General features: G+C 39.8%; 1 protein-coding gene across 2 annotated transcripts in view; it reads left to right on the top strand.

The window, feature by feature from the left end:
• The window catches only part of LOC111264862 (glycine receptor subunit alpha-2), a gene marked incomplete at its 3' end in the record, with an annotated part of 79534 nt that overhangs the window by 34021 nt on the left and 26316 nt on the right, over positions 1 to 19197 (top strand). The window contains 2 exon segments of one of the 2 annotated variants that reach the window (XM_086970226.1): positions 6463 to 6551; positions 14722 to 14795. In XM_086970226.1, the coding sequence (XP_086826352.1) occupies positions 6463 to 6551; positions 14722 to 14795 (163 nt within the window). 2 annotated transcript variants of the gene reach the window in all.

Below are 19197 nucleotides of genomic sequence, written 5' to 3'. Positions count from 1 at the left end.
AGAGCGTCCTTTTGCGTTTCCTATGTTACATGTCCACAGTCAAACCAGTTGTTTTCAGAGTGTGAACCCTTTGGCCTCACAGTGTGTAATGTTTTTGTCTGAAACGCATTACTGCTAACTTCGTTGGCCAAGGTAACAAATTGAACATCCTACCATTAAACTTTCCTCTGCATTAATAGTAAGGTTGATGTACGCATGAGTAGAGAGCTAGATATGCCGCGAATGTAACATAAACTATTGTGCGTCCATGAATTACAGCCCATTAGTAAGCACGCAACCGGTAGCACAGCCATGGATTTCTTCATAACAACGAATTTACGGGAAAGTTTGGCCGGGCTATGGATCTAGCTACGATCTAGGAGTAACTGCTTCCATGATACGACAATATTTAGCAAAAAACATACATACAAATCTCCTCTTGATGCAACTAAATGTACGATTTAGGTAAACAAACAGTAAGAACACAACCATTTCCCTAGATGGCTATCTTCGAAGTGTTTTGAGAAATCGTTGAAACAAACTTTTTTCATGACATGCTGGCTTAAAAGACGAGGATAGATGAAACCTATATTCACCTGAAGCAGAGCGAAAGGTGCGCTAATCTTCTAGTTTGTCGTAGAAGTGGCACTCACTCACTCACTCACTCACCTGTCTGGGACGTTTCCTGCCTAGCAAAACAGTTTCTGCTAATGTATTAGAGAGAACTGGTGTTACTTTCTATTCGCTAGCTTAAGTAAGATTCGGGAAGAAGGTATGAAGTTGTTCTTCCAAGCAATCTTGACTTAGCTACTAGGCAGCTGCCACCAGAGGGTATGATCCAAACGTTATCCGTCAAATATTACGAGCATTCCTCGATGGTTCTTGGCGACGTAATAACGAAGCTTTATGTGTTCTATCGCCTACTCTCCTACCACGTTTTTCGTATTCAGATTTGTCATACAGTGGGTTGGCGCTAATGCTGTTTGTTATTTACTTGCTTGCAACAAGGCTTGAGGCAAATGATGGGACAGAACGCAACAGAAACTAATTAACTTGTATAAACTTAGTTTAGCTAATTATTCGAAGTTGGGTTGTGGTACCAGTTACGAAAAATCGTAATAAACCTTTTTTTTGCCGTAAACAAAAAAACTCGCTGCGCCCAAAACTGCTTTGAATTCAGAAATTCATATGTATGTTAGCGATCCTTAACATTTCCCTTTTCGATCAACATATGCCTGCTTGCCCAATCGTTGGATATCAACAGATTTGAGATATCTTAAGGGTGAATGCGCCGCGTCAGAAGCTTACGTGTCCGCTACGGGTTCAACAATGGAAATTGGCTGGTACTGATCTTAAAGTTCGGCTGGTGATTATCTCTCGACATTTCGTAAACAGTGTACCCGTTCAAAAAAAAATGACAAATAAAATAAAAGTAACAATTTATTTATGTTTATGTAAAGTATGTTATTTAGGCCTAAGTGAGAAGATTTTCTACATCGTTTGCTGAAGTAAATTGATATTCATATCTACAATGCTTTTTCGTGTTTGTACTGTTGTGTAGGCCGCACCTAGGTTTACAAGCTGTCGAAATATGAAGTTGCTTAAATAGACGATCGGTCGAATGCGTGTGTTCTAAACAAACAATAGACTTTATTAACGTCCCATAAACTTTATTCGATTACCACTCACTACGGGAACTTACTTCAAAGTTTAATGCTTCATTGCGAGGGAGAAGAAGTAGGTGACACGCAAAGATCGCCATGTTGAAGTGAAGGTAGCGTCAGATATCGAACGTAACATGAGCATTGTTCCTTGCGACGTATCTAAACGACATTTGTCAAAGCAACCCCTCCTCAAACCACCTCCCAAGCAACCATCGATATTGTTCCGATTTTTAAAGTATGCCAATCGTCAGCGGGAAAAACTTTTTCTATATTTTCTTTCCATACGTACACGTATGACCGACGAATGACATAACAAAAGCTAATAAAGTAATAATAAAAATGGGTGCGGAAGCTATATATGCGACTGTATAAAGCAAATGGCAGGAATGGCAGGACAGAATAACCTACCTGCCCCGTTTGAAACAATAAGAACGATGCAAACAAAGACAAACCCGTGGTTTATCAGGCTGGTCCATCAGAATCATTAGAAACTTAGTCGCACCTAAATATACAGATGGTTGGCTCAGGCGTCTCTGATCTGAAATCTCTGATTGAAAAGGGTCAATGCTGCATCTTCTAGGTCTGACAGGAATGCATAGGTACTACACAGTTTATGCAGAAAGACAAAACTGAATTAATGCTTTATAAATTGCTAACTAGCGAAAAGTTGATACCTGAATGAAAGCTTCAACAGAACATATATTCCCAAACATCACTTCCCCTAAGTAAAGTACACGCCTCATGTAAGAAAGGCCATCTTGTAAACCAATTCAGAGGACTGCACAAAATGAGAATGAGATTTTGCACAGCTGTAGAAACGCATTGACCACTGAGACACGGACTTAAGTTATAGATCTGAGTGAACAACCGTCAAATCGAACAGTTTGTTTGTGATAAAATCTTTCTCAATATAACCACAGATTTTTCTCAGTTCATTTTCCTGCGTATTGTTTAAATTACAAGGGTAAGAAGCAAATTTGATATACGTCATAGCTCCACGCATAAATAGTAGCGTCGATGTTATCCTGGAATAACCGGTAATCTTGTCCCTAGGAAAAGCGTGGACGGATTGTCGTTTTTAAGGGCGCGGCATAATTGAAGCTAAGAAAGCCTGCCAACGCGTGAAACCAGAACGAAATGATTTTTATTCAAGTACAGACTGTTCGATGCCATTGAACCTAAATGCGGACCTGCTTGCATATCAGGATGCCAACCGATAACATCAAATCGAGAGGTGTTATTATACCCAAATCACGATGATCAGTCGCACGCCGCAGGACAACACTAGGTACTGATAACGGTAATAACAGCGCGTGCAATGTCCGGAATCGCTGAACTGAAACAACGTTAATTGCTATTCATACGTTCGCCCTAGCATGTACGTGCGAAACATGAAATTGTCCTGTAGCACGGCACGTGAAAGTGCTTATTTGCAGATGGTGTCAACGAAGGCTAAACCGCTGAACTGGTAGTGCTAGTAAAGTGTCCTGATTTCTTGGAAGGAAACTGTATTCAATGTGACAAATCGATGCAGTTGTAAGCAATCGCCGATATCTGGGCATTAACTCGTTTGAGGCTAGGCCTGATTTCCGAACGGCCAGTAGCCGTGACAAGATAGATTAGCTCATGTGATTATAAGGCGAAGGGTGCAATTTCTGATTAGTGATTAGAGAATCCCGCCCCACCGTGATACCAAATAAAGATATTGAATTTGATGCTGAATTCACAGGGGTAATCTGTGAAAAATATAAAATCAACCAACTATGGAAGAAATCCGAGATAAAGTTTAGAAAGTCGCGCGCATCGTACGTCGCACGTTTGTAATACCTTTAGACCTATTCATGAAAATGTGTCGTACGAAGTAACAGCTCATGAACACACGTTATTTAGTTTTTGCCAACTTCATTAGAGGATGATAGATTATAGGAAAGTGACGATGGAACGAAAACGAAGCCTCGACCTTGAAGCAATTAGTGCGCGGTGGTCGTAATGAAGTGTCTTTGTTGTGTGCTAAACATGTCGATTACAGAGTGTCTGTCTATATATATATACAGTGTGATGCGATTCGTCACGAAAACCATCATTTCTTAGCTCGGCGATTTGTAGAGAATGCCGAGACGTGTCTGCGTCTGTATCGGCGAATGGGCCCCAGTAAGCAAGTGGAAAATTTCAAGCAAATGATGGCTCGCCAGTATTGGGTGTACGATTCGGTTATGGCGAACTCTAGACGAGCGTCAACCGGAAATCCGCGCGCGTCCATGAGAGTGCAAATGGCCTTGTGTCGAGACGCATGCGTAGGTAGCACAGCGGGATTTTAAGCACATCAGTCACTATCGCTGTTTGCGAATGAGCAGTTTCTCAAATAACGTTCGTGCAGGTACTAACGAGTCGTCCCTACTACATCGATTATTATTCGCACAAGCTGATGGATGTACACACGCAATGGCCGAGTTAAGGAACTGTCATTTCAGTGGCGGCTCTCTATATAGTCAAGGGTATAATTACAAGCCCTGACCCTTCAGTTTGGCCCATCATCTGGCTTTTCTCTAAACAACGAGTCTCTCGATTTTAACAATTTACTCTCCTTTCATAGCCACCAACGGAAGCGACGATACACTTGTACTGTCGGCCGGCCGGCACGTATATTGTTAATTGAGGCGACACCTCATCCTCGCATAGAAGTAAGGACAAAAATTTTCAGTACGGGTAATATTGTTACCCGTTATTATCACACGTAATAATGTCTATATATATTCCGCGCAGACTCCGGTATTGCATTTCTACCAGAGCATACCATTGTCTTGGCCAGTGATGGAACATTGGCTTAACTTTTTCTGTTACTGCCTTTTGGTAAGATCGTTTCCTGTCACGGTTCGTTTTTTTCAATGACACTAACAGATGTGACCTGTTAGTGCGAGATCAAACATTTACAAATGGCTAATCCATCATCGCTAGAGCTATAGGTAGCGCTATTTACACTGGATCGGCGACGTGGTGTGGGGCTATTTAGCTATACTGTCTTAATATAGATACGCACTTATTATAACAAGGAACATAATAAATGACTCCAGGAAAGTCGAGAAAGAACGTTATCCTTTCTCGTCTTTATTAGAATCGAAGCACTAATTAATTAGTATCGCTTTAATACCAAACACAGGGGGATATAATGAATTCTATTAGTGAATATAATGGGTTCTATAGTATTATATGGATTCTATTACTGCAGTCAGAGAATGCCTGCAAGAGAAAGAACCCCATAAAAAATGCTATAAAAAAAGTACCAGACTACCATAGCAAGTACCTGCATGTGAGGTCTGCAGGCAGAACCTAAATATTATCCTAATGTAAAAAACACTGTTCTTTACAAGACAATATTATAGCGGGAAACGTGTGGACAAAGACACAGTTTTTTTTTCATGTCTGACGAGTAACCTACATACGCTCTGAGGTTGAACGCCACAGGCCCATCCCCTGGTAGGCTTGTTCCAGAGCCACTGTGCGGGCCTTATAGTGTTTTTACCTTCAATTCGGTACACAGCATAATAGCGTAACGTGAAACGGAACTTACTATTGAGCATGTTTTACGTCGTAGTGCGGCGCATAGCAGCTTCAAAGAGATCGATTCTTTGTGGGGATGGGCCATGTCTAACCTGGATGCATGAGCTTCTCAGCCGACCCGCAGTGTGCCCTTGCATGCCCTGGTGTTGTCATTGCCAGTGTTTGTTATTGTTATCCTTGTATTAGAAAGGTTCTGTGGATGTTATTCTTTTTATGCTTGCCCTATACAGGCAATCACACGACAATATATAGACAGGTAGGGCACTCGGGTTCTTAGTCGAGTATGCGTCTACTATTTCTAGCTATTTTTACTTTATTATTTTACATTTATATCAGTTGTTATAGTTCTCAGCGTAATCACACTGAATAAGATGGTTGTTGTTATGAATAAAAACGCCTAAATACGACTGCAAATAATGGATTCGTATCAGCGACAAACGAAGTATACCCCCCAGAACGCCCTAAACGACGAAGTGTTTCTTAGCGAAACTACAAACTATACTAACCAGCAGATATAAATGTGAACGATTTTTACCTCGTATAATACAATGTTATAAATTTCATAGGTAGATAACTGCACAGAAACTTTCAATGTCTATGCACACCCGCACAAGCGGTTTTCGCTGAGAAGCGTGTGCCAATATTATTTTTATATCAATAGTCACCTGTCAGCCCGTCTCATCTAGAGGTTTCGTTATGAGAGACCCTTGCATTACGTAAGCCATCATATTATATATGAATCATTGTATTTCTATTAAAAATGTGTAATGATTTTATCAACTTACCTTCACGCTCATCGAATACATAGTGAGACAATAGGAGAGAAAAAGCTTTTGTTGGCAGCAGAAGCTAGCTTAATGGTGTGATTTCCCTGCTATCGTGTTGGCGCCATTAGTTTCAGAATGCCACAGCAAGAACGTAATCGGTTATCTAGACCGCTATTGAAGTTATCCATGAGTACGCCAATAGACTTGCATTTTGTTTATGACCTGACATCACCTCCCTGCCATCTATGGACTTATTTGAAGTAGCTATACCTATGCATCAGTTCAGACCTGCAATATGTCGTTGTACGATCTGGTCGGTCTGAAGCTTAGTTCAGGTTAATTCAATTATCTATCAATTTACATACATAAGATAACTGGGTCAGTAAGTGGACGCTTCATTGTGCTATGCTTTTTGCGGGCCGCTCAATGATCAAATGGACCCAGCTTTTGTGGTAATGAAATGTGTCGTCAATGTTTGCGTACGCTCATTTCAGGAAGTACGGAACAGTCTCGGATCTAGACAAATTGGACAACACCTTAAAAAGCTACGATCGCCGGGCTTTGCCTTCAGGATATCACGACGGTAAGAAAAGTATAAATATATTGCGTTTATGTGGAAGAGATATCTGAAAATACGATGCATTTCATAGAGATATAAGGGGCAATTTTTCAATACACTAAATGACGTATGCTTTTCTATTTCTGCAGTGAAATAGGGTTTAAAATAAGGAGAAGAAATAATCCGACACGGGCTCTTTGTAAACAAACGGTTTGTATGAAGCTGAACGTTTAATAGATAATGCCAATTTTTACTAAACCCTTTCTACGCATAATTTCCAGTAGGTCGTAATACACATAATGCAATACTGTTACGATGTTTTTATCAGGTTTCTTTACATCAAGTAAATAAAAGCTCCACTAAATGGTATTTTACCTGAAAGCAGACGTCTAAGTGACGTCGGCGATATTCTATATGCATTGACCCCTTGCCCCCCCAGCGTGCTTATTCATTGCGGTTGCCGTTCGTCACAATGACGGTTTGATTTGCTAAGTACTTCTTTAAATTCGCGTACATGTTTTAATACTGATCGTGAGTAAAATGAAAGCGTTATTACAGGCTTGAATTATTATTACAAGTGTTACCTACAAGCTTGTTGGAGTCTCATTCATACACATTCTATATAAAATCCGGTTTATCTGAATTGTGAGCCGACTGTCGGCCAAAAACCCCTAAAAACTTGAAGTTCCAGAGAATGTCACAAAGTTGTCTAAAAGGTTTATCTGCGAGTGTTTCACAAGTCCAGCATATATTGGGAACATCTATAGTTACGTATTTTTTTTTCGCATATGTAGCTAGCCATGGCATCAGCTTAGAATAGGCACAAACCCTTTGTCATCGTTCGAACTAATATTTACTCTAAACGGTTTTGCCAATAGGTCCTCAGAAGCCTCGCACATAATTTAAGGACGACACATTCATACAAAAACAAAGACCGTGGCTTTATTCTTGCTTCACATCTAAAAACACTTCAGGAAAAGGCTTATCTAAAGAAATAACCCAGCGACTGATTTAAACGGAAATGAAATAACTTTTAAATTACGCATCGCTAGCAGACGAAATTTGGCAGGTAAATATTACAGTTTTCTAGAAACTTGCACCTGAAAACCGCCTCAGTTCGCCCCAGGAAAATGAACATTTTAGAGGAAAAAAGTTTTCTAGTATCGGTAATAATTGCTCAGCAGTGAAATTTCCGTTTCTCAAAAACGGTAGAGGTGCGAGTGATGTATTCTACGTGCAATTTGCAAAAAACGCGCACGAAGCATGCGGTCGCCATGACGAGACATGGTTTAATCATTGCTGCCAGCCGGAAAGGAACCAGGCGAAAAAAATAGGATCGCCCTAAAGTGAAATTGACTCTGGTGGCTGTCCTTAATAGGTTCAGACGTAAGATAATGATAATACTCGACCATAAAGGAGATGTTCGCCAAAATTAAATAATGAATGCTGTCTGCTATAGGCTTTCCGTGCTTTAAAAAGGGTAGTTGGCGAGCAAGCATAGTTCATTATCGATTGATGTCGGGAAGCTAGCGGGGCGCTGGCACAAGTGTACAAAAAAATGAAGGGGAACATTTCTAACAGATACAACAAAATTACCATCCTAGTCTAGCTAATTTCAAAGTTAAACAATTTGAATTCGTTTGTACAACTTAATCAAAAGTTCAAACGTTGCAAATAAGTGTAAGGAGTAAAGAACGGCCAATCATTAATGGTTATCTATAGGCCTTATTCAACTGGCGATAAAGATTCTCTCCTACGAAGAGATATTGTATACCCAAAAACAGTTTCTAATTTCCACATCGAATTCGAAGAGACTTAGTTTGTCATTTTGGGCGGGCTTTCGAGCCCAGTAACTCGAGTCTTTAGTTATTATATTCAGCAAATATTGCCGCGATCGATATTTATTACAATTTATCACAATAGTACAGTTAAACCTGCAATAATGTTAAATATAGTCGGGTCGGTAAATTTCGCAGGAACCATTACTTTTCTCACTCCGGATACTTGGAGAGCTGGCGACTAGCAGCAGTAGTATCGTCAGTCGCAAGTATTTGTATCGGTTTATAAACAGCGAAGACATTAGCAATAACTGCCTTTCAATCATATTCTGAGAATATATCCTAAACCTGGTTTGCTTTCCCGTGTTCGCAAGCTCTACAGACAGTAACCATTCTGAAAATACCATGGATGGCAGGCGAGCTGATAGGTTAAAAAACTAAATAGGCCACATACCTACAACTGCCTTTCAATGACAACGTTCTTTAGCACTAGTATTTCAGTCGGCATAAACTTGTTCTGCTTCGCCAAACAAGCAAGGCCAAATTACATGAAAAGTCATAAAGGTTCTTATCTGGATCGAATAGTTTCATACAATTTTTACGAAATGCTATGGAAGTGATGCTCCTACATTAAAAGCCGTCTCCTGATCGGCTCCTTGCGGCCCACACAGAATCAGACAGACGTTTGCAATGGCGGCGGCATGTGTTCACCAAAGCGGAATAAACGCAGTATCTACTTTCCTATATAAGATAGTTCATGCACTTTTGCAGTATTATACGCTGTGTGCTATTGGTAGCCGTTATGGGTCGTAATAGTGACATCGCAATGCTCCAGCAAAGCTATCCAATCCGCTCTCTCCAAGGTCATCTTTTAAACGACATTTGTACGCTTTTGCCTTCGGTTCATAGCAGAGCAGTATGTTCTTTTTAACAGCATTGATCACAGCATTCACTACCAGCTTAAGTAGGAGTGCAATACATGGTCTGATGTAAAATTTACGAAGCGTCTCTCAAAGGAATACTACCACAATAGAAAGTGAGATCCTCTGCTTGGCTTCGTAACAGCTTAGCAACTTTACTCGCTTTTGAATAGCTTGTGTAGCGTCGAAGTGGCGCGCGGGGCACGCGTCGAAAGCGAAGATTCGTCGCCGTAACAGGGAAGCCCTTGCTCTCGTTTAGAAGCAAATTGTATTTTGTCCTATACGCTTTTACAACGTTGTTGTTGTGAGAGTCTCGCCATGTTGGGATCCTCGCACGTCTTCATTTTATCGCGTTGCAGGTAAGGCAACACAAAACCTATATAACAATGTTACTTGCTACCGGAAACGCTGCTCGCACCTGCTTCTTCAGATCTGGCCTTATATCACGATAATCAATATGTGATTGTTTTACCTCGCCATTCTTCCTGCTTCCCTCTAATGATAAATTTTAAGGTAGTCAAACAATTCTTCTAAACGAACCTTATAACAGCATACTTCATTTCTAAAACCTCTTGGCAACTGTATTTATAACTATCTGTCCGAAGGTTACAGAACTTTTTTTTTTAGTTTCTGCCGATTCACCTATATATGGTCACTGTAAGTGATATAACTATCGCGTCCCCCGTTCACAAGGGAAATGAAAGCACTCAGCCACAAATGGGCTTATCATTATCTCTCCATTATACTCAGTGTTTACTTTGTTTCCTGGAACTGCACGCGATGCTGCGCAAATAATGCTGGGTACTCCTGATCTCTTCTCGCTGTTCTGGTATGCCCCGTGTTAGGTAATCAGTCGGTCAATTTAGCCATTGTGCGTCCTTATTTTGTATTTCTATTTACACTAATAGTTTGTGTTGGTAAACCCATATCAACCACTTTCTTTACCTACGCGTGATCTCTGCTCGGTTCCACTTAAAGGTACTTAGGCGTTTTTCTAAAACAATAAGATACATCCGTGTTGTCTTACATCTGCAACTGGGCGGTGTTTTGGGAGTCTAGCCATAGCACGCCAATTTCGACAATTTTCGTGTCTCATCCAACGCTCTTGACCGTTCCTTTGATGCTCTTCTGGATATTTTTCAACCCATGAGCCCCATCTTTGCGTTTAACCTTACCAGTCACTGCCTTCTAGTTCTTGTCCTAGTGCGCTGTCTGTCTAGCCCCTACGTTTTCAAACGTCGTTACTCCTGTTTCCAATGGACATGTTAAGTTTTAGACTATAAATTCACAATCATCTGAAGTTCTCTCTCTAAAACCTCATCATCCAGATTACTAAAAATTTCAGTTACTAAATATCTCCTCCGACACGTTAGGGTAAACAACTGCCTTCAAAAATCATTACAATCAGATATGATGTGTCACGACGTATCCGCTCATTCATGCGAGTTGTTTTCTGCTGTAGTTAAAAGATAGACTGGATTACGTAAAACTATCTAAAAAAAAAAAAACGAGAAAAAGAATGATTGCAGCAATGCGAATCTCGTGTGTACGTCAATAGTACTTTTGCACGAACGTTTCTAAGCGAGGAGGATCGTATACGTCTACACTCACTGTCGAATAACGTTACATGTTGGGTAAAGCCCGCAACATCTGGCTCGTATTTGCTTTACTAAAAAATGATCATATTTGAATAAGGACACTGCACTAGGCAGTCACCATTTTGTCATAATTCATATATAGATCTATGGTCTAGAGAAACAAATACAAACGTTTTTGCGTAAAACCTTCTACGTACAGCGTTTGTACATTAAAATTATGTTACAGTTCTACATGTGTAGTACAACGTTTTTATGCCTACCTCTTACACGTGCGCATTACATTTTTTTTAATTTGATAAAATTCTATTAAAACTTACTAAAAAAAACCATGTGATATGTGTGAGAAACAAGTTGCACTCAAAAGATAAAAGTATCAATAGGTTTTACATTAAAAGACATTAAAAGATAAAAGTTGCTGAAATTTAGGAGTGACTGATCTGAAGGCATGCGTATTCCGTCCAATATTATAAGGTTCCGCTTTCACTGTAATTCAGATTTCCTCTCTATCGATTTACGTAGTCGTAAAGTGAAGTAAACTGAACGCATGCTGTTGGTCTGTGTGGCCATTTTAAGATTATTGGCGGTAATGCTATCGGCGACTACCTGCAAAGTGTTTTTCTGACCCATTTTCAATTTTAAGTTAATGTAAGTCCCAAAAAGCTACCCTTATTGCCACAGCAATGTCTCTCCACAGACAGACCAACCGACCGACCGACCGACCGACCGATCACTTGGGCTACTAAACCAGAAGGCGCTCGGGCTCCCCTTGTGATAAATCATGGCATATAGAAGGTGTCTCCTCCGAGTCATCCTATCGTACATACGTTTTAGCATCCTTATGGCACGCTAGTGCATAACGTGGCAGGATCATATACAGTGTGAGTGTTTCGTCTTTCTTCTTTTTCGCCTACGAGACCAATACAGTATGTGTCATGATCTATCATTTAAATCAATGCCAGCCATGGAGTTACCTATGTCTAGAAAAATTTTGAGGGTACTAGCCTATATCAGCGAGCACTGACTTCTGTATGTCTGTGATTTCCACGAGAATGAATTTTCTCGTATTTAGTAAAACATTGACTTTTATTGGTAGGTAATTTCGATCGCAATTTCGTTCGTAATTTGTTTTTGGCGTCATTGACGCCATTGCCGGATTTGATGGCTTTCGATTTAGCGAATTTCCGCAGGCTTTCGTAAGCGGTCCTTCTCCGAGAGACACGAGCGTCTTAGCTAAATTTGTCCACCATAGAGATTAGGACGTCTGAGAGTGTTTCAATTTACCTCAGCTTCACGTCGGCCACTTCGTGTGTAGTCGTTCACTTTAGCCTAGGCTTCTTCCCTCATTCCTGGAAACCTGGATTACCTATTTGCGTTTAATCAAGTGAGATCGTCAAGTGGTACAAAAACTGATGAGAAGTAACCGCACTGACTAAGCAACGGGAAAATGGTAATTGCTCTCTAATAGGTGTAGTCACGTTGACGATAAATAATAATATTCGTTCGGTCACGACGTCGTATTCGTTCAGCTATTGGCAAATAACAGGAATCCTTATCAACAGTTCTATGAGCGAGCACAGAAATGATGCACATATGTGCCGGTTTTGCTACCATTAGGATATGCTTTTCTTACATCAGCAATTTACTATAGGGGGATAGTCGTATTTTTCTGTGCGGTTCAGAAAAGCCTGCGCGTGCCTCACTGCATGCCGGTAATGGCCCTTCAATGCGTTTTAAACGAAGAGGACGGCTCCTTCGAACCATTGGAGCATGTTCGTGTGCCAGACCTTTTTATCAACGAAACGACAGTGAAACTAGCGTAAACTCGTATGGCCTGTAAGTCACTTTATTTTCCAAATCATAGGCTACAGTAATCCTTTTCCCGGTCAGCTCAACCTTCAGACAAATATACTACTAAAATTATTTTGTGGGACGCTGCGATCATGTGAATGAAACAGTTATATGAGGTGTCAAGTACGCTCTAACCTTAATTAAGGTTTCGCAGCAATAATGATAGACCTGCCCGTTGCCTCGACAAGGTTCTTTGCTTTTCCACCTGTCAACTAGCCGACACGTAAACGGCCTCGTCAACGGCTTTTTTTTTTTATTGGGAAATAGATTTAATCGCAATAGAATACAAAAACAAATCGATATAGAAATAGCAACCAGCTGTTGATCTGAACGGATAAAGAGGCCTGTTAGATGTTTGGGGCATAGCAAATGGATACAATAGAGACATGTAACTTCGGAGATAATGTTCGGGAGCTAGTAGACACAATCCTTGTAGCAGCGGTCCATGAAAATAACCTTCAAGTTTGGCAGAAAAAAAAAAGGACAAAGTTTTGTAAAATACAAACGAATAAATTAATCTTGACTGCTGTCGATTAATTGACATGATTATGAAAATAAGCGGCTTTCACTAGGTAAGTTGGCTGTAAAAATGCGAAACACAAGCTTTACTACAGCTAGTAGTAGTCTTACTAGCTGACTCCACAGATGTAATGTAAGCTCAAGGCTTATTTGTTTTGAAGCTCTAGTGCAGGCCGTAGGACGAAGAACGGCATCACACGTATTAGATCAATGATAGTTGCCAATCGTATTTAGATGAAGATCAAAACATATCCTACTCACTACAATGTTTATACCGTGTCCAAAGCCTAATCCGAATATTGGCACCGACAGTGGTAGCGTTTAGGATCGCAAAACCCAAAAAAAAAATATAACAGGTGCAACAATTAGCTAAGGTTTATAGCGAAGGCAAATTAACCTTCCGGTCCATCTTTGTCGAAGCAGAACAACCGAAATGTTTACGGCGATTATTGGCACGATGTCGAACGTAAAGGGAAATAAATTGAATTCTAATAAGAGGAAAATCAGGATCTTGAAACGTGTCACCTTTGTCCTGATGTAGTCCGATTACTGCCAACGACAACGTGGACCAACCACGTTGCAGTTTCAAATGTTACAGGTTACCTAAAGTAGGTAATCTTATACCAATGACGCTAAACACATAGCTTGACCTTACGGCTTTATTCTCAAGTCGAGCGGAATCGAAGAACACCCGCGGTATCTTCGATAGAAACAAGCTCCTCACTGGCTAAGATCATATTCTGGTTAAGTGGAGTAAATGAATGTGCAGTGAGCGCGTCCGAGACAAGTTAGCAAATACAGATTGACAGCTAATTAAGTCATAGCGTGTTTTTGAAACAAGTAGAGGCTATCCTTGTCATTGCATGTATTATTCAAATGTAAGAAAAAGCAGGACCATAGCTCCAACGTTAAGCATTCGGTCAGTCGGCTGACTCCCAAGACGAAAGGAAGTCTGCCCGCGGGGATACTCGAATTCAGATCGCCACATATCTCACCAGGTAGCGCAGCTCTACTGTTAACAGGATTGCTATTTGTAATTTCTGCTTTGACAACAGAGAAACTTGTTGCTAAAGCTGATATTTAATATGTGCATCAGTATCTTCCCCATAAGTCTCTATTTTTTTCGCTCAAATCGGGGCCGTTTTCGGTAGATTACAGAATTTGGCACCTTAACATGTTGGGATAGTGTCAAAGTTGCTTTTCTTCGACGCGTATATGCCTCAGGAAGACCAAAAGGCAGAAAAAAAAATCTGAGGAGCCGGAAGACATTACAGGTGAACACAAGTTATGGAGAAGCGACTAATAGCACCTATTTCTACTCTCTCTCATTACCATGGCCGATCATATTAGGTCCTCTGCCCTGACAGGTCTTTGCAATACTTCCAAGAAGTTGTACCCAATAGACGAAAATGAGAGCGAGTTACAAAAAAAAAAAAGAAAGTGTTTAAAATAGAATGTTGCCGAATATTCGTCCAGTTGGATTTCAAGTGAAATATATACTTATTGCACAATCGTTTGCCCACCTTTGCAGGTTCCGGCGGACCCACGAATGTTTCGTGTGAAGTCTACATCAGAAGCTTTGGCTCCATCAATCCTGCCACTATGGTAACTATAATAGGATCGCGCTGTAAATTACATCTCCATGATGTCTAAGCAAAAGAACTAGTAGTTGTCAATAATAACCATTATTCGTTAGGCGTTCTATTCTATGTTTGGGCCCCTAGACGGGCCTTGAAATGCCCTGCCAACCCAACCGCGTATACTTCAACACACATTCATATCGCACTAGTGCGTTTACAGTATTTAGCTATTTAGCCAAAGGAATGAGATGTAGTTTCAGCAAAAAAAAAAAGTACGTGAACTGAGTTCTGTCTGAAGCAATAGCCAATTAAAATAGAAAATAACGAAATTTCGTGCAAAAATAACGGTGCTACTCGTACATCTGCGTTTCCCCGACGATTATCAATTGGCTGGAATTATAAAATTAGCAAAAAGGCGCGCGCCTTCCTAGGCCTCTGACCGCTGTCCTGCTCTGTAAAAACAATTCAGGTTACCTTACGTATGACACTGGTCAAGACGAAAAGGTGGACGAGGGTCTAACGAGACGAATAATTTGGTAAAGATACCTTACTGCCTTCCAGGTTTTTGCGTCGTGTACTGCTTTTCAGACACACACACACACACACTACATCAGATATAAGATACTCTGATTTCTGATAGCATTGTGAATAAACTTGATAGAATTGGATTTGCTACACAGATAAAAATAAGCCTACAGGTTTCTGTGAAGGGATCTTCCTCGAAGATGTAACAAACAGACGCTAACTTGGAGTTATCATTGTGTAGTTCTGCTAGTCTCAAGGAAAATATTCATATTTTGTGTGCTAACTAGTATTCCTATATGAAATGTTACTATCAACTCAGCGTTCGGGCTGATGGCAAAACGAACCTCTCAGGTAAATAGGAGCTCTATTACAGCCAGAAGGGGTAATGTGGACCCAGGTGTGAGTTCTTCTAATATTAAGATCTAGCATTTAGACATAAAAAAAAAATTAATGAAATCTAAGTTATTAACGGTAATATGTCTTATTATGCAAGCTTGCAGCGTGGGACACTTAAGCTTAATGGAGCGATTCGAACCTGGAGGTAGAGTTTTTGTTGCCCCTTATTGAAGTATAGCTTTTCATTCCCCTTTCATCAGTTTAACGGCTCTAGCTATTTGGTGGTTTATTTAACTACGGTTAACCGTTGCAGCGCTTAACGGCAGAGCTATAACGCTTCTTGAAATGTAAATGTCTCTCAAATTATTATCAGTAAGAGCCTAAGATGGCCAAAGGCTCGCTTTAGGTCTCTTGAAGCTTGGCTGCTTCTTCAGAACTAGTTAGTTATCTAAACATGGAGCAGGCAAACAAAATATATTAATTATTGTTTCAAATCGCCAATAACTAAATGTGTCTATGTACTTAATACATTATGTAACTTAAACGTTATAAAACGTATAGAACAAGTTTTCATATCGGATGGGAGCGCGGCTCGTACAGACTTCAGAGGTCTCAAACGTTAGCCAATGCTATCAATATCATCCAATCTGCAAGAAATTTTCTTTTTTTTTTCTGTCAGTAGTCCTTCTGCGTCGTCATGTCGATAAACGATAGATTTGTAGATATGCCGGTAAATTTTTTGTGCAGCATATTGCAATCGGATACATATAATTTCGTATTGAAATGTTCTTATTACTTGCTTCCAGGAACTGTTTAATGTGACAAATGGAGTAGTATCGACCTGAAACGAACGTCTTGAGCAGATTGAAAAAACAAAAGATAACAATCAGTGCTTTGTCTAAATTGATAATAATAATATTTAATGATGCCTTTGCCCATCTATGTAGGCATCGCCAATTAGATCAAGGATGTGTTAATAGAAACAAACAATTAGTTCCTAATTTCTCCTATCGCCTATTTGAACGGTTTCCACGTGAACAAACGTACTATAGTATATTGTAGCATCTACACTCACCTATACTGTAGATTGTACCACAATATTGTAATACATGTTGCAACGAGAAATGTCAATGTATTTTTACCTAAAAAACTGAATATCTAATATTATATATTCTTATTAATATAATTAGTTGGAACGATTTGAATTCGTTCCCTAACACGCAGTGTCACACTTCGTAGACTCCCGTAGATGACAACAGATCGCGCTAATAGGAAATAGTAACATTTTCGTTCTTAAAAACTAACAATCTTCTCTCACTCCAGTTAATCTTAGCATAAGTTATCAGCAGATTAAATAGAAGTAGTATGCGGAACAAAATGTTCTTCAGTCAAAAAACAGAACTTCTAACTTCAACTATAGAAACGAAAATGTGTTTGTTCGTACTGTATTTTTCTTGGCAATAGACCTCGCCCAATTCCTATGTCGGTTAGTAAAATTATGCATGACACCAGTATATACAAGAATACATTGGAATATTTGCTTGCATGGCGTTACCACTTTATCAGAAGCTTCACACAGCGTCACCAGTGTGTAATGTGGATACATTAAGAGAAACATTAGGCTACAGGTGACGATGTGCGAAAGGATTACATTGAATCCTTCCGATCTTACCTAAACACCCCCCACCCGCCTGCACAGAATAGCCTTTACAAATGCTTATCCAAGTCGTATGAAAGTACGACACGTTTATATCGACATACTGCTAACTTTTTTAGCTTCCAAAATATGACAATTACATAGAATTTGCTAAGAATAATAAGAAAACATAGTTCGCTACGTTTCTAATAACTGGTTTTCGGTCGTGTTACTCAAGAGCTTTATTTAGTAGTAGTGTAGAATTCACGCAGCTGTGAAGTGCTTTATTGTGCACGAGTTGGGCATTGCCCACTCGGGGAACAAGCTCAAGACAGGTTTAGATTCGACCGAGCCATCCCTTAGAAACGATAGCCGCAGTTGATAAATAGACGTTTCATTGAAGTAGTAAAGCCAGACCCACAAAAATAGGTGCGTGACAATGATTTTCAATAGCCTAATCTTCGTTAGATATCTGTGTGTTTGATTCACTAATAGGTCCATTATCTAATCGACAGGTAAAACGCAAACATGCGGATTTATAGGCCTTTTTATATATATTTATCTTTATAGACTTTATAGGTCTAGTTAGATTTTCGACGGAATCTACGATTTATTTCAATGGAGAAACATTATTTGGTAGACACACTTTGTATTGTACTGTCGTCCATCAATTCGGATATGATAAGATGCGAAACGTAGGTGTTACATCAGATTATTTAATTTTCTAGTTCGAACCATTGCATTTTTGGCATATGACCGTTCAGGTGACTTTTTGCTAATTAATTAGCATTATTATGCGCTTATCAAGCTCCACGGAGGAAGATACGAGCAAGACACAACGTTTACGACGCAGATACAGGCAGCAAAAAACTACGTTCTACCCCGATTATACTGAAGCAATTCCTGGCCAAAAAAAACAATTTATATATTGATAAACTTCAAGCACAGGACAGAAATCAAAAGCGCCATAAAATTGGAAATGGCGATAGCAAGCAGGTTCGTCTACCGTTATTTCGATAAATTTTTTTTACAGCCAGCCTACAAAGAGTTGTCAAAACAGCATGCTGGTTCCTAATTATCTTTTTGGGAGTATAATAGAAGAAAGTACAATTCTTTCTGATGGTGGATTAGGATGCGTATGCAGATCAAATATACGACAGTGGATCTGCAAGCCAGATCTAACTCTAATGACTATAAACCATATATCGCTTTATGAGTCCTTTGTTTGCTCAGCAGGTTTACTTTGAAAACCCAGCTGTGTGACTTGCGAGGCGGACGTAAGGCGAACTACCTAATGACATTATATACAAGGATAATCACAAGACAGAGGCACTGTGTAACTGTGTGGTCCATTATGACGGGTCACCGGTGCATTCACACTGAGATCTATAAATTCCTTCAAATTTCTTGAAGACGGTTTGGCGGACGTGTTACAGCTTGATTCATATCTTTTACGGAAGTCAGGGTCACTTGGTATAATCCACAGTGTAATTCTTTTTTCGAAATTAGACCTTTACCGCTTTGTTGCCTTTTAAGTGACTTAAACTAATAATTGCAGACAATTTTCGAAGTAAACGTTTCATTATCGTTCTAGTTTCATTAGCAATAACCCATTGCGAGTGTCAATTACATTTTTTTCCAACAAAACGTACGTTTATATTCCTGTGTACATAACGGAGTCAGATACGTCTGGATCAACTAACAATAATACTTAAACAATTTGTCATTATGTATATGTTAATGGTGCAAATATTATAATATGAAGCAATGCATGATACCTGTCCACAGCGATATAAGTATAGAACAAGTGGCTTTTTCTGCGAATCAACAACAAGGTTGAGCTGGTTGTCTTCATTTTGGGGGCTATGGTAACCGAATCCTGGAAAAGTCGCTCACACAGTTCATCGAGAGAAAGCCCAAACGATAGGTT

The sequence above is a fragment of the Varroa jacobsoni genome, unplaced genomic scaffold (genome assembly GCF_002532875.2).
Source record: "Varroa jacobsoni isolate VJ856 unplaced genomic scaffold, vjacob_1.0 scaffold_905, whole genome shotgun sequence".
NCBI classification, from domain to species: Eukaryota; Metazoa; Arthropoda; class Arachnida; order Mesostigmata; family Varroidae; genus Varroa; species Varroa jacobsoni.
The sequence above is the reverse complement of the archived record's forward strand: the minus strand, read 5'-3'. Positions and strand labels throughout refer to the sequence as shown.